The sequence below is a fragment of the Cebus imitator genome, unplaced genomic scaffold (assembly GCF_001604975.1).
Source record: "Cebus imitator isolate Cc_AM_T3 unplaced genomic scaffold, Cebus_imitator-1.0 Scaffold177, whole genome shotgun sequence".
NCBI lineage: Eukaryota > Metazoa > Chordata > Mammalia > Primates > Cebidae > Cebus > Cebus imitator.
In genome coordinates this window covers 1,501,886-1,516,445 of record NW_016107492.1, presented here as the reverse complement: position 1 = coordinate 1,516,445, position 14,560 = coordinate 1,501,886, and the positions used below count along the sequence as shown (strand labels likewise).

General features: G+C 41.3%; 1 protein-coding gene across 1 annotated transcript in view; it reads left to right on the top strand.

Moving 5' to 3' along the window:
- Positions 1-14,560, top strand: part of PKD2 (polycystin 2, transient receptor potential cation channel) — a 74,619-nt gene that overhangs the window by 17,986 nt on the left and 42,073 nt on the right. The window contains exons 3-4 of the mRNA XM_017545117.2: positions 11,460-11,593; positions 13,346-13,596. Coding sequence (XP_017400606.1) covers positions 11,460-11,593; positions 13,346-13,596 — 385 coding nt within the window. The remainder of the gene's footprint in view (positions 1-11,459; positions 11,594-13,345; positions 13,597-14,560) is intronic.

Here is a 14,560-nt window from a genome sequence, read left to right as displayed (position 1 = left end):
TAAAATTAGCCAGGTATGGTGGCACACACCTGCAGTCTCAGTTACTTGGGAGCCTGAGGCAGGAGGATTGCTTGAGCCCAAGTTTGAAGCTGCAGTGAGCCATGATTGCACTACTGCACTCTAGCCAGAGCTATAGAGTAAGACCTAGTGTCAAAAAGGTAAAAAAATAAAAATTAGCCCGGCATAGTGACACATGCCTATAGTCCCAGCTACTCAGGAGGCTAAGGCAAGAGGATCACTCGAGTCTGAGGGATGGAGATGGCAGTATGCCATGATCATGCCACTGCACTCTAGCCTGGGTGATAGAGTGAGACCCTGTCTCAAAAATAAATAAAATTAAATCAAAGAAAATTTATTCAAATAGGAAAGTGATACGGTTTGGCTCTGTGTCCCTACCCAAATCTCATCTCCAGTTGTAATCCCCATGTATTGAGGGAGGTTCCTGGTGGGAGATAATTGGATCATGGGGGTGGTTTCCCCCATGCTGTTCTCATGATAGTGAGTGAGTTCTCATGAGGTCTGGTTGTTTGGTACGTATCTGGCACTTCCCCCTTCTTTTTCTTTGTCCTGCTGCCATGTGAAGAAGGTGCTTCCTTCTTTGCCTTCTGCCATGATTATAAGTTTCCTGAGGCCTCCCCAGCCATTCAGAAATGTAAGTCAATTAAACTGCTTTCCTCTATAAATTACCCAGTTTCAGGCAGTTTTTTATAGCAGTGTGAAAATGGACTAATGCAGAGACTTGGTACCAGGAGTGGGGTACAACTATAAAGATAACCTGAAAATATGGAAGCGACTCTGGAACTGGGTAACAGGCAGGGTTGGAACAGTTTGGAGGGCTTAGAAGCAGACAGGAAGTTGTGGGAAAGTTTGGAACTTCCTAGAGACTTGAATGACTTTCACCAATATGCTGATAGTGATATGGATAATGAAGTTCATGCTAAGGTGGTCTCAGATGGAGATGAGGAACTTACTGGGAACTGGAGCAAACATCACTCTTGCTATGTGTTAGCAAAGAGACTGGTGGCATTTTGGCCCTGCCCTAGAGATCTGTGGAACTTTGAAGTTGAGAGGGATGATTTAGAATAACTGGGAGTGGAAATTTCTAAACAACAAAGCATTCAAGAGGTGACCTGGCTTTTCCTGAAAGCATACAGTTATATGTGCTTACAAAGAGATGGTTTAAAACAGGAACTTATGTTTAAAGGGGAAACAGAGTCCAACAAAAGTTTGGGGAGTTTGCAGGCTGACCAAGTGGTAGAAAAGAAAAAGCCATTTTCTGGGGAGAAATTCAAGCTGGCTACAGAAATTTGCATAAGTAATGAGGAGCTGAATGTTAATCACCAAGACAATGGAGAAAATGTTTCCAAGACCTTTCAAAAATCTTCAAGGCAACCCTTGCGTCATAGGCCTGAAGACCTAAGAGGGAAAAATGGTTTTGTGAGCCCAACTGCTCTTTGCAGCCTTGGGACATGGCACCCTGTGTTCCAGCCACTCCAGCACTAGCTGTGGCTGAAAGAAACAAAGGTATAGCTCAGACCATTGATTCAGAGGGTGCAAGTTCCAAGCATTGGCAGCTTCCATGTGGTGTTCAGTCTGTGGGTGCACAGAAGACAAGAGTTGAGCTTTGGGAGCCTCCGCCCAGATTTCAGAGGATGTTTGGAAACACCTTGATGTCTAGGCAGAAGTCTGCTGCAGGGGCAGAGCCTTCATGGAGAACCCCTACTAGGGCAATGCAGAGGGGAAATGTGGGGTTGGAACTCCCACACAAAGTCCCCATTGGGGCACTGCCTCATGGAACTATGAGAAAAAGACCACCATTTTCCAGACCCCAGAATGGTAGATCCACCAACAGATTGCATTCTGCGCTTAGAAAAGCTGCAGACACTCAAATGCCAGCCTGTGAAAGCAGCTGCAGGGACTGTACCCTGCATCGCCAGAGGTGGAGCTCTCCAAGACCCTGAGAGCCCACCCCTTGCATTAGCATGCCCTGGATGTGAGACAGGCAATTAAAGGAGATTCTGGAGCTTAAAGATTAATGAATGCCCTGCAGAGTTTCAGACTTGAATGGGTTTCAGACCCCTTTGTTTTGGCCAGTTTCTCCCATTTGGAATGGGAACATTTACCCAATGCGTGGATCCCCATGGTATCTTGGAAATAACTAACTTGCTTCTGATTTTACAGGCTTATAGGCAGAAGGGACTTCACTTGTCTCAGATGAGACTTTGGACTTGGACTTTTGAGTTAATGCTGGAAAGAATTAAGACATTGGGGAACTGTTGGGAAGGCATATTTGGTTTTGAAATGTGAGAAGGACATGAGATTTGGAAGGGGCCAGGGGGAGAATGCTATGGCTTGGCTCTGTGTCTCCACCCCAATCTCATCTCCAATTGTAATCCCCATGTGTCAAGGAAGGGATCTGATGGGAGGTGACTGTATCATGGGGGCAGTTTCCCCCATGCTGTTTGCATGATAGTGAGAGAGTTCTCATGAGATCTGGTTGTTTGGTAAGTGTCTTTCACTTCCCCCTTCTCCCTCTCTTACCTGGTGCCTTGTGAAGAAGATACTTGCTTCTCCTTTGGCTTCCTCCACTATTGGTAAGTTTCCTGAGGTCTCCCTAGCCATTCAGAACCTTGAGTCAATTAAACCTCTTTCCTTTAGAAATTACCCATTCTCAGGTAGCTCTTTATAGCAGTGTGAAAATGGACTAATACAGAAAGTATTTAACTTTAAATTCACTAGTATCCAAAGAAATAATGAAAATGGAGAAATGAACAACAAAATCATAGTACAATGTGATATGTACTAGGACAGGAAAAGCCCAAAGAAATCTATATATTTCCATTTATTTATCTCTGAAAGAAGGAAACTTTGCCTTATATTCCAAAGAAGAAAGCAATATTTTATTTTACTTGTAAAAATCTTGCAAGGATACTAGTCTAAAAATAGTTTTCCTAATTTGCCAGAGAATCCATGAAGATCAAGTTGATAACACGATCAGTGAAGTAAAGGTCAGTTAATCTCACAGCAGCTGTAGGCTAATTCCATTTCCAGTGAAAAACGTCCTGATAGCTCCCCACATATCTTTTCACAAAAACAGTTTCAGTCTTAAGATAACAGGTTGCAATCCATGAGAAGTAACTATTAAGCCTTTGACTATGGCTGGAGGGCTCCTCATCCTTTCTGATAAATTGACTGGACAAAAACTCAATTTTAAAATGACAAGAAATAGAAGATATATAGATGTACTTTAAATGTGACCAAAATAGGTTGTGAAAACATAAGGCACGATATCCAAAAATACTACTGTACACTGTAGAGTATTGGTTGTTTTACCGTTGTGATCACGTGGCTGAGCTTACTGCCACTGCTTAGCATTGCAAGAGCATCAAAGTGCCTATCACTAGCCTGGGAAAAGATCAAAATTCAAAATTCCAAGTACGGTTTCTAATGAATGCTTATCACTTTTGCACCATTTTAAGTCAAAAAATCAGTAAGTTGAACCATCATATGTCCAAGATTATCTGTATGTAAATATTACACATCTCTCTCACTTTGAAAACAAAATAATACTAGCCAACACTAGCATTCTCAAAAGCACTTGTGTCAACAGTATTTACCCCTTAAAGATTTTCCTCACAATTTTACAATTGTTACTTACAATTTTCTTTGAAATTTTAACCAAATCTAGATTAAAAGATTTGGGGTTTTTAGTGACTGAATTATTTCACAAACTCTCTCATTCTGCAGTCTGACTTCTGCCTCCTAAAAAGCCCTTACCACAATCACTGGGGATGGCTCTTTTCAGCCTCTTCCTGCCCATTTGGTCCAGTGGTGTTTGGCATTCTAGGACTTCCCTCCTTGGCCTTGATAACTCCCTTTCTTCCTGTGTTCCTCCTTGCTGTGTTCACTTGCTTTTCTTTCTTCTTTCTGAAGCATGTTTACACAGCATCTTCTCTGATTGGGCCTGGGATGTTCTCTAGGTATTTTTTTTTTTTTTTTTTATACAGAGTCTCACTCTGTTGTTACCCAGGCTGGAGTGCAGTGGCATGACCTTGGCACACCACAACCTCCGCCTCCTGGGTCCAAGCAATTCTTCTGCCTCGGCCTCCTGAGTAGGTGGGATTACAGGCATACTCCACCATGCCCAGCTAATTTTTATATTTTTAGTAGAGACAAGGTTTCACCATGTTGGTCAGGCTGGTCTCAAACTCCTGACCTTGTGATCTGCCTGCCTCGGCCTCCCAAAGTGCTGGGATTACAGGTGTGAACCACTACACCTGGCCCTCTAGGTCATCTTTTCCACAGACAATGCTTCAATTAGTACTTGCATGCCAGTGACTCCCACATCCCATTCATGAGCCCTGAACCTAGCACCAGCTTCTGCTGGACATCTGCAGTGGGATGTCTCACAGGCCTCTCATTGGTCACATGCCCCAGCCTGAAGTCATCTCCCACCCATCCATCCAGCCATGCTCTCTAGCTCACTTGAATCCTGTGTGTCATCCTAGATGCTTCCCTTCCTAGTCTTCTGTGATCACTCTGCCTCTTCAGAGGCTCTAGAATCTTCTTTCTTATATTGCTCTTGTCCCTATTTTCATCCTAATTATCTCTTTCCTGACTTACTCATTCATTAAGTTGTTTAGTAATTTAATAAAAAAAAGATTTAGGCCCTGTCTTTAAATGTGGTAAGTAATACGAAAGGAGATGATTGGGAAAAAGGATTTCCCTACAAGGAAGGCCTCTCTGAAGCCTGAAGCAAGAATGAGAAAGAGTCAGAGGAAGAGGAAATTGTATGAATGAAGGCTCTGAGGCAGGAAAACACTCACATCATTCCAGAAACACTCAGAAACCAAGTGAAGCCAGTTCCTGGAGAGCAGATCATCAGAGGAAGATGGAAAGGTGACCAGTGGTAAGACCTGTAGTTCTGGTGGGCCTTGGTGAGGGATTTACAGTAGGAAGCCATGGTTTAAGTATGAGAGTGATAAGATTACTTCGAATTTTAAGATGACTCCAAATATGAACCACAGATTGGATGGAAGCTACTCTCCCTGTGTCTGGACTTCTTAGAATTTCCAAGCACTGCTGTTTTGGGAACCAGATGAATACAAGTCACTCTAACATTTATTTATGTATGTATTTGAGACAGAGTCTCACTCTGTCACCCAGGCTAGAATGCTGTGGCATGAACACAGCTCACTGCAGCTTGAGGGCTCAAGAGATCCTCCTGCCTCAGCCTCCCATGTCGCTAGGACCACAGACATACACCACCCAGCTTACTTTTTTTTATTTTTTGTAGAAATGAGGTCTCATTTAGTTGCCCAGGCTATTCTTGGACTCCTGGGCTCAAGTGATCCTCCAGAAATGTCCTCCTGAAGTGCTGGGATCACTCTTCCATTTAACATGCTATCTCGCCCTCAAGATAAACTTTAAAATAAGATAATAGGCTGGCATTTTATTAAATGATCTTCGCTTACTTCTTCAGAACTGCCCCTCCCTGTAAACATCTGGTTCTTCAACCACATCAAACCACTTGTGATCTCAAAAAGCCTCGGTGTACACTGTTCCCTTTCTGTCATTCTAATTCCTTCTCATCCTTCAAAATCAGTTTAAGAGCCAGATCCAGAGAGAAGCTTTATCAGTGCCCACCCGAACCAGCCGCCTCCTCCAAGTTGTGCTGCCACCCTCTTCACACAGGCCCACCTCTTCACACAGGATTGTCCGATCAGACCAGCTCATGAGTTCACTGCCCTCACAGGGTTGAGATGCAGCTGTGCACCTCTCAGTGCCGACACCTAGAGAGTCTGATGAAATGTTGACAACATTGCCTGTTTCTGTTTTCTTGTTCACTAGCACTTCTCATTTACTAACACACAGAATTTCCTGTAATATACCACCTAATCAGTTCAAGCCTAGTAATTCCTTGATTTGTATATAGTGCTTTGCATTTATATACTGATGGTCCCCAACTTATGATGGTTCAACTTACAATTTTTCAACTTTGTGGTGACATGAAAGTGATACACATTCTATAGAAACCATACTTTCAATTTTGAATTTTGGTCTTTTCCCAGGCTACCATACTCTAGAGATGGAGCCACAGCTCCCAGTCAGCCATCTGATCATGAGGGTAAGCGACCAGTACTCTACAGTGTATTGTATTGCCAGATGATTTTGCCCAACTAGCCTAATGTAAGTGTTCTAAACATGTTTAAGGTAGGCTAGGCCAAGCTGCATTGTTCATTCAGTAGGTTGGGTATATTAAATGCATTTTCGACTTATGATATTTTCAATTTACAATGGGTTTATCAAGATATAACTCCACTATAAGTCAAGGATCATATTGTGTACTACTTTTGGTTTATAGAGTTCCTTCAAATGTTCGTTTTTATTTTATTTCCACTGCATCCCTGCATCGTGAGGATACGATACGATACACAGCTAGCAAAGCAGTTAGGCTTCCTGTGCGAAGTGGTGGCTTCATCTTGTGGCAGATGACCTGGAATACTGCAGCCACGGCATCTTGGTTCTACTGTCTTTATATCTAGTACAGTTATGTTTTTACGGCATCTCTGTTCTTTGGCCCAAGAGTTTAAGAGAGGGAAAAAATTTAATTTCTTAACAGATCTATGTATGTTAAGTCATGTATTTAATTCAAACTCTTAATATTCCTGAGTAATTTTTGTCTATTTTCTCTGTCAAAGATTGAAAGATACAGGGTTTTAAGTTTCCAACTACCATTGTAGTTTTGGTGATTCTTTTATTACTAACAGGCATTGCTCTGTATGATTTGATGTTCTGTTATTCAATACATAAGAATTCATTTCAGTTAAATCATCATGTATAGTATGCTTTACCAATGTAAAATAACCATTTGATCAAACTGAGTAATGTCCTCTGTCAGATGATTATAATACCACTAAAACCTTTCAAAAATATTTCATCCCTGATATATTTTCTCATTCATTGATTTTTAACTTTGAGTGGGTTTCTTATATCAATTCTAGAGATGCATTTTTATCTTTTAGCCAATATTTAAAACTTTGTCATTTAGTAAAAGTCTAAACCATTCACATTTCTTGCTTTTTTGTCAAATTTCTATTATTTTATATTTTCCTGTTAATTTTCTTTTTTTTTTCTTTTGTTAGATGGAAAATTTTTTCTTTGCTTTTTTATCCGAGTGATTTGGAATTTATATAATAAATACTATTCTATAATGCTTTTTGTTTTTAATATTTGAACCTATATTTTTCAACATCATTAAAAATAAAATGTATTTGTTGCTATTTTGAAATGATAGACCATGTTTTAAGGCAACTTTTGTTAGTTCACATGCTGGTTGTGTTTGGCTATAGTTTCTCTCTCTTTCTTTCTTTCTTTCCTTTCTTGACAGGATCTCACTCTTATCACCTAGGCTGGAGATCAGTGGTACGATCTCAGCTCACTGCAGCTTTAATCTCCTAGGCTCAAGTGATCCTCCCAACCTCAGCCTCCAGAGTAGCTGGAATGACACGTGTACCCCACCACACCCTGTTAATCTTTTGTAGAGATAGGGTCAACCTTTTGCCCAACCTGGTCCTAAATTCCTGCCCATCTTGGCCTCCCAAAGTGCTGGGATTACAGGTGTGAGCCATCATACCTGGCCGCTATTATGTTTTACTATATTTTGTTCTAGCTTATTTTATGGAAAACAGAAATTCAGAGGTTAAGACAAGGATTAAATAGCAGAAGAAAGATGTGTACATATGTGCAGATGTATGTGTCCTTTACCTTATATATTTTTTAATACTCTTGTCTCCTTTCTGGTCCTCATTTAAGGTTATCTATTTCATGTGGTAAATTTTTCTTCACAATTCATTTCATGTAGAGAGTGAATGCTACCTTCCAAGTGGGCTTTCTCCAGTTTCCCTTCAGGGACTTAAAGGAGAAGTGATATTAACTGTTTTATATTTCCATTGCATTTAACAATGTGCAGATGTCTTCACATATATTTCCTCATTTAACCTTTACAAAAGCCCTCGGTATTATTCTCACTTTCTAGATTCCAAAAGCAGACTGAGAAGATTAAATAGTTGTCCAGGATCTCAAGACGAAATACCCACAATTATGAACAGAGGCAAATGTTCAGGATGGAGGCAAGCCGAAACTCAAACCCATATCATTATGACTCCAAATTCAGGGGTCTTTTAGCTGCCGCCTGCATGGTCTCATGGTGTAGCTGACCATCACAGTTTGAAGAGCTGTCACTCAGGTGTGCCATGGACTTGCCTGGGGCCTGGCACAGGAGAGGAACTGAATTAATGTTTTCTGATTAAATATCTGTTACAGGCTGGGTGCGGTGGCTCATGACTCAATCCCAGCACCTTGGGGTGCCAAGCAGGGAGGATCTCTTGAGCTCACAAGTTTGAGACCAGCCTGGGCAGTATGGTGAAACTCCGTCTCTACAAAAAATTAACAAATGAGCTGGGCATGGTGGTACGTGCCTGTAGTCCCAGCTACTCGGGAAGCTGAGGTGGGAGGATCACTTGAGCCCAGGAGATAGAGGCTGCAGTGAGCTGAGATGGTGCCACTTCACTCCAGCCTTGGCCACAGAGCCAGACCTTGTCTCAAAAAAAAAAAAAAAAAGTTAACAATGATCATCCCCTTGAAGCTAGAAGGCGTTGTTTGCCTGTCTGTCCAGCAGATGGTGCTGCATAACCAAGGGATCTGTTGCTTGCTCTTTGGTGAAGCTGTTAAAGCCAATACAGATCCTGAGAATTTCAAAAGCAAAAATCAATACTGGATTATGAGCGCTCAAGGAAACTAAAGAGATATCTTTTCAATTCAGTAGCTAAGATACTTATATCTACACACATATATACTTATGTTTATAAATAATATAAAATAATTTATCAAAATTCCTTTTTAACAGCAACAACCACAATAAACCCGCAGGTTAAAAACTCCACAACAGTCTATACTAATCAGTCAATACAAAGTACATTCCAATTCCAAGTTAATTTGTAAGTAATCAACTTAATCGTTTCGTTGGCTCTGAGCAGCCTTCGCTGCCTGCTCCTGTGTCATGTTCTTTCTCTCCTCGATTGACTGTAGACTCACAGAAGCCCTTTGCAGAGGACACTGTACCCCTGTCCATCCTTTGTGGGAGTTGGCTAGGCAGCATGCTCCTGGGAGACACTACAAACTCCTCTTCTTGAGTGCAGAGATCACGTCTTATTCATCTTCATGCCCAATGTCTTGTTCCATAAATATAAATGGATTAGAATTCTAAACTTTTATCTCAACCCCAAGACAGTTCTAAGAGGTATCAAGTCATATAACCTCTGAAGAGAACCGTTCTTGTCCTGATTACATTAGGTCATAGGATGACAGGTGACGGAGCCAAACCCAAGGGACTGGAAATTATTCATATGTCTCTAGATACAGTATAGAAGTTGTGTATCAAAAAATAAATAAAGAAGTTGTGTATATTGTGTATATTATGTGTATTTACTGCTTATTTGATTGCTTGAGATGAACTCCCAAACACACTTGTGTTTGGATCATTATTACCTACCCCTCTTCTTAAATAATCTTAATTCCTTATGATGCTTGAAAGGGGAAGAGGGGCCAGGCATGGTGACTCATGTCCGTAATCCCAGCACTTCAAGAGGCCAAGGCAGGTGTGTCACCTGAGGTCAGGAGTTCAAGACCAGACTGACCAAGATGGTGAAACCCTGTCTCTACTAAAAATAGAAAATTAGCTGGGTGTGGTAGCACATGCTTGTAATCCTAGCTACTTGAAAGGCTGAGGTGGGAGAATCGCTTGAACCCAGTGAGCTGAGATTGCTCCATTGCACTCCAGCCTGGGCGACAACAGTAAAACTCCATCTCAAAAAAAAAAAAAAGTAGGGGAGTGAGGAGAAGAGGGCTGCATGAAGGAGAGATTTACTAAATAGCACTTAATCCCAAGATGACTTCTATAGGTTTGAATATGATCCCTGAAAATTATTATAGGTTCAGGTAAGTATTAATCACAGGGGTATTCAGAACTGTGGTTTAAAAAAAGTATAGAACATGTTTCTTTCCCCTTGAAACTTTTTATCAGCTAATTTTAGGAATTATAACATGTTATACCTGCAATGATTAAAGTCCAGAATGAGACAGTACTTGGTAAAGTGCCAAAATTTATAGTAGATGCATTATAGCAATCCAGTTAAGGAGGAAGAGCCACCATTATTAAACATTGGTTAAGTGCCAGCCACTGTACTAGATAAAATTTAGTTTAGTTATTTTTATTTACACACCAAAAAAATCCATGGGATAGTTGGTTATCCCCATCTTACCAAAGGGAAAACTGAAGCTCATAAAGTTTAAGGAACTTGCACAGGTCACATAGCAAGTAAGGAGCATAGCCAGGAGTCAAACCCTGATCTCCTTTGGTCTACTAAGCTTGTAAATGATCTTCAGACCCTGATCTCCTTTGGTCTACTAAGCTTGTAAATGATCATCCGCCTCCTTCCAAGACGATTCAGTATAATCAGTAAATGTCCATGGCAGGGATGTAGTTCGAGTTATGGGTTCCATTCAAGATTTGATTTGTAGGTGGGAAGCAGATATGTCTGCGTCGATCAGCCTCCTAGAAGAAAGAGATGATGAACTCAAGTGGTGATTAAGGAAAGTTTAATGAAGGGACTATAGAGATGTGGCGGGGTTAAGAGAACCAGCAAGGGGAAGTGGTGCACTAAAAAAAAGTTACCACCTCCAGGCTTGAGAGGACTGGGGAAGGGAGTGGCACACTGTGAACCCAGTGTGGTTGTGAGGAAAGGGATTCCCTCAGCACCTTTGGCCAAGGTTAGAGTCTCCGCTGCCAAATTGCATCCAGGTGGTGAGGGAATAGAGAATAGGGGTGGGGGGACAAACTCTAACCTCCGTCTCCCCAAAGGGCAAAGGATTCTAGTACAGTTCATACAAGCCTCAAGGAACTTAACGGGGCAGAGAAGAATGGAGAATTGATCTGAAGGAAACAAACAATGACTTGCCCGTGTTACTGCAGGGAAGTATGCAGTGTGCACAGCCAGAGGGTGGGGAGCCCAGCGTAGATATGCTGGGGCCTGTGCAGATCAGCCGCACTGGCATGGAGGATCTGAGCCGAGAGGTGGTGGAAGATGAAATTGAGTAGGCAGGTTGGAAGTCCCAAATGTCAAGTAAATGTTTGTGATCTTACCTTAATACTCAATAGTAAGCCAATTTTGTTTCACATAAGCCATATTAATATTACATATTTCTTTTTTAAGCCAGAGATACAGGGAGATCTCCTAGAAGAATGATAGGCAGAAGGAAAGCAAGGGTGAGAGAAGACCCTGTGTGGATATTTGTCCTAAATGTTTATCTACCAGGAACAATCCCTTTGTGAAGGCTGTTGGTGTATAAATGTGTGCCTGTTCCCTTGGGGAGTTCATTTGGATCTTTCTGTGTTCCAGTGACCTATGGCATGATGAGTTCTAATGTGTACTACTATACCCGGATGATGTCACAGCTCTTCCTAGACACCCCCGTGTCCAAAACGGAGAAAACTAACTTTAAAACTCTGTCTTCAATGGAAGACTTCTGGAAGGTATTTGCAAATAACTTTGAAAGTACCTCTTTATCACAGAAAATTGTTCATTTGGCTTCATCAGTGTGAGACGTAAGTTATGGTGAGTTATTAGAAGTTACTGTTCCTTACCCTCAAAGGGGATAAACTGACATTGATTGAGAACTTTGCCTGTGCCTTGCACTGTGCTGAGTGTTTTATACCTTACCTTATTTAATTTCTATAGTAACTTTATAAGGTAAGTACTAAGAGTACGCCCTAGTTTGTTAATGAGGAAAGTGAGATTCAGGATGCTTAAATGCATATGGTCACATGCCTAGGGAACAAGAAAGATTGATTTTTTTCTAGACTGACAGCTAGTTCTTTGTCCTAGTTTATAATTCATTCCATGATTCAAGATTCAATGAATATTTGTTGAGAATCTTCTAGAATGTAAGGCCAGTGAGGGCAGTGTGGTTCTTCTGCCTTGCTTCACCTTTCATGTTTTGTCTCTTTGTTGGTGATGGCGTGTATCCCCAGCTCTTAGAGCAGTGCTTGATACAAAGTAAGCACATTCTTTGAAAGGTTTGCTGTTGGTGGGGCTTGGTGGCTCACGTCTGTAATCCCAACACTTTGGGAGACCAAGGCAGGAGGATTGCTTGAGCCCAGGATTTCGAAACCAGCTTGGGCACAACATAGTAAGACTTTGTCTCAACAAAAAAATTAAAGAATTATCAGGGCGTGGTGGCACACACCTGTAGTCCCAGCTACTCAGGAGGCTGAGGTGGGAGAATCGCTTGAGCAATTGCTTGAGGTCAAGGCTGCAGTGAGCTATGACCATGCTATCGCATTCTAGCCTGGGCAACAGAGTAGACACTGTCTCAAAAAAAAAAAAAAATCCAATAAAAACCCCAAAACAAGCAAAATTCTGCTGTTGTGAAGTTCAACCTAACCCAGCCTCTTCCCAAATTGTCACAAATTCTAACATAATAACATAGTAAGCAATGAGTGATATCACAGGAAAAAATTATAGCTGATCCAAGAGATAAGGGGCTTGGAATCTAAGAAAATTGGAAGGGAAATTGAAAAGGAAATGATTATTACTCCCTGGGGAGATAGTTTCTAAAATTCTTACTAAACCTTGGGATCAGAGCTGTTGATTTTAAGGATAGAGACAACTGGATCACGGAACCTATTCATATATAAAAGTACTTGGCATCCAAAACCACACTTGTATATATGAATCTTTCGCCACCTGAATAAGGCAAATCAGTCTATTTCTGTTGATCATCTGATAATGATAGCACACTGAGAAATAGGGAGGGATTGAGAGTTTACCATACAGCAAAACAGCCCAGACAGATAAAAGGACCACCAGATGCCAGGCTGGTAATCAAAACTATAGCCGTTCTCTAAACAAGTTTAGAACTATGATTATGTGGGATACTACTTTAATAAGGGAAAGTGGAGTTAATCATGACCCCACCTTTGTCCAAGAACAAAAATCAGAGCTGCCACGTATTAAGTACCCACCCTGTGCCAGGTGTAGTGACTACACAAAAGATAGGTATTCCAGATTCAGGAAACTTGGTTCAGAGGACCCAGCTCAAGGCCTCATAGCTAACAAGTGATGGGGCAACATGCTATCCCAAATCTCTCTGACAACAAAATTCATTCTAATCACTCTGCTGTTTTCATAGAGTTGCCAGATGCTTGGTTATGCAAACGTTCCAGACAGGAGCAAGACAGCTGCTGAGCTTGGAACTTTTTCAAAGATGCTTCTTTCGCTTTTAGTTCACAGAAGGCTCCTTATTGGATGGGCTGTACTGGAAGATGCAGCCCAGCAACCAGACTGAAGCTGACAACCGAAGTTTCATCTTCTATGAGAACCTGCTGTTAGGGGTACCACGCATACGGCAACTCCGAGTCAGAAACGGATCCTGCTCTATCCCCCAGGACTTGAGAGATGAAATTAAAGAGTGCTATGATGTCTACTCTGTCAGTAGTGAAGATAGGGCTCCCTTCGGGCCCCGAAATGGAACCGCGTAAGTGTCTGAGTCATTGCCACTTGGTGATATTCACTCATTCATTCTTTGACCTCCCACCATCATTGATTCATTCATTCATTCCCTGACACCTTCACCAAGGTGAAAAGAAGTCCAATGACTCTTCAGTGCTTATATTTAAACCCTGGCCAACTTGACCGTTGACTTCTCAAGTTTTCTCTACTTTTTAACCCCCTTTCAGTTTCTACATGCATATTTTTCAAAAGGTAAATCATTGACCATATGACCCACAAAAAGTTAATTGTCTGAGCCTTTGAAAACTTCATTTAAGATGACCTGGGCCTTGGTTTCATAGGTCCAGTAACGTCATCCACTAGGTTATTTAACATGTTTTCTGGTACAGGAACTCTTTTTTTATGGATCTTACAAACAGGTTTTTGTTCAGAATGCACTTATTTAATATGTAAGCTTATGAGACAGGTTTCTATTGAGTTTAAAGCCCATTTTTCTCAAATGTTTGAGATTTTAAGTATATATTTGTGCATGTGCATATTTACAGGGGCTTTTTGTGCACTTTAGTACCCACACTTAAACATCTTGTGTATTAACAGAGGGCACTTACTATTTTAGAAGTATTGTAGTTATTATAAAGAAACGAAAAGACCTCCCAGGCTGTTTCAAGGTGGGCCTTTTGGAATTGCTGTCCCTGGGTACATCACTGGTCAGAGTGATCTTCTAAGCTTTGCTCAGCTAATTATGTCGGTTCATCTAGGTTTGTTTCTTGGAAACCGAGTTGCCCAGAATCCACATTTGTTACTATACAATGGGCCATCACCTTTACAGTTAGTATACTCTTCATGTACCATCCATTGTATACTCTATTTTATACCAGGACCTATAAGACACAAATCTAGTAAAAATTCAGGTTGGGCACAGTTTCTCACGCCTGTAATCCCAGCACGTTGGAAGGCCAAGGCGGGCGGATCACCTGAGGTCAGGAGTT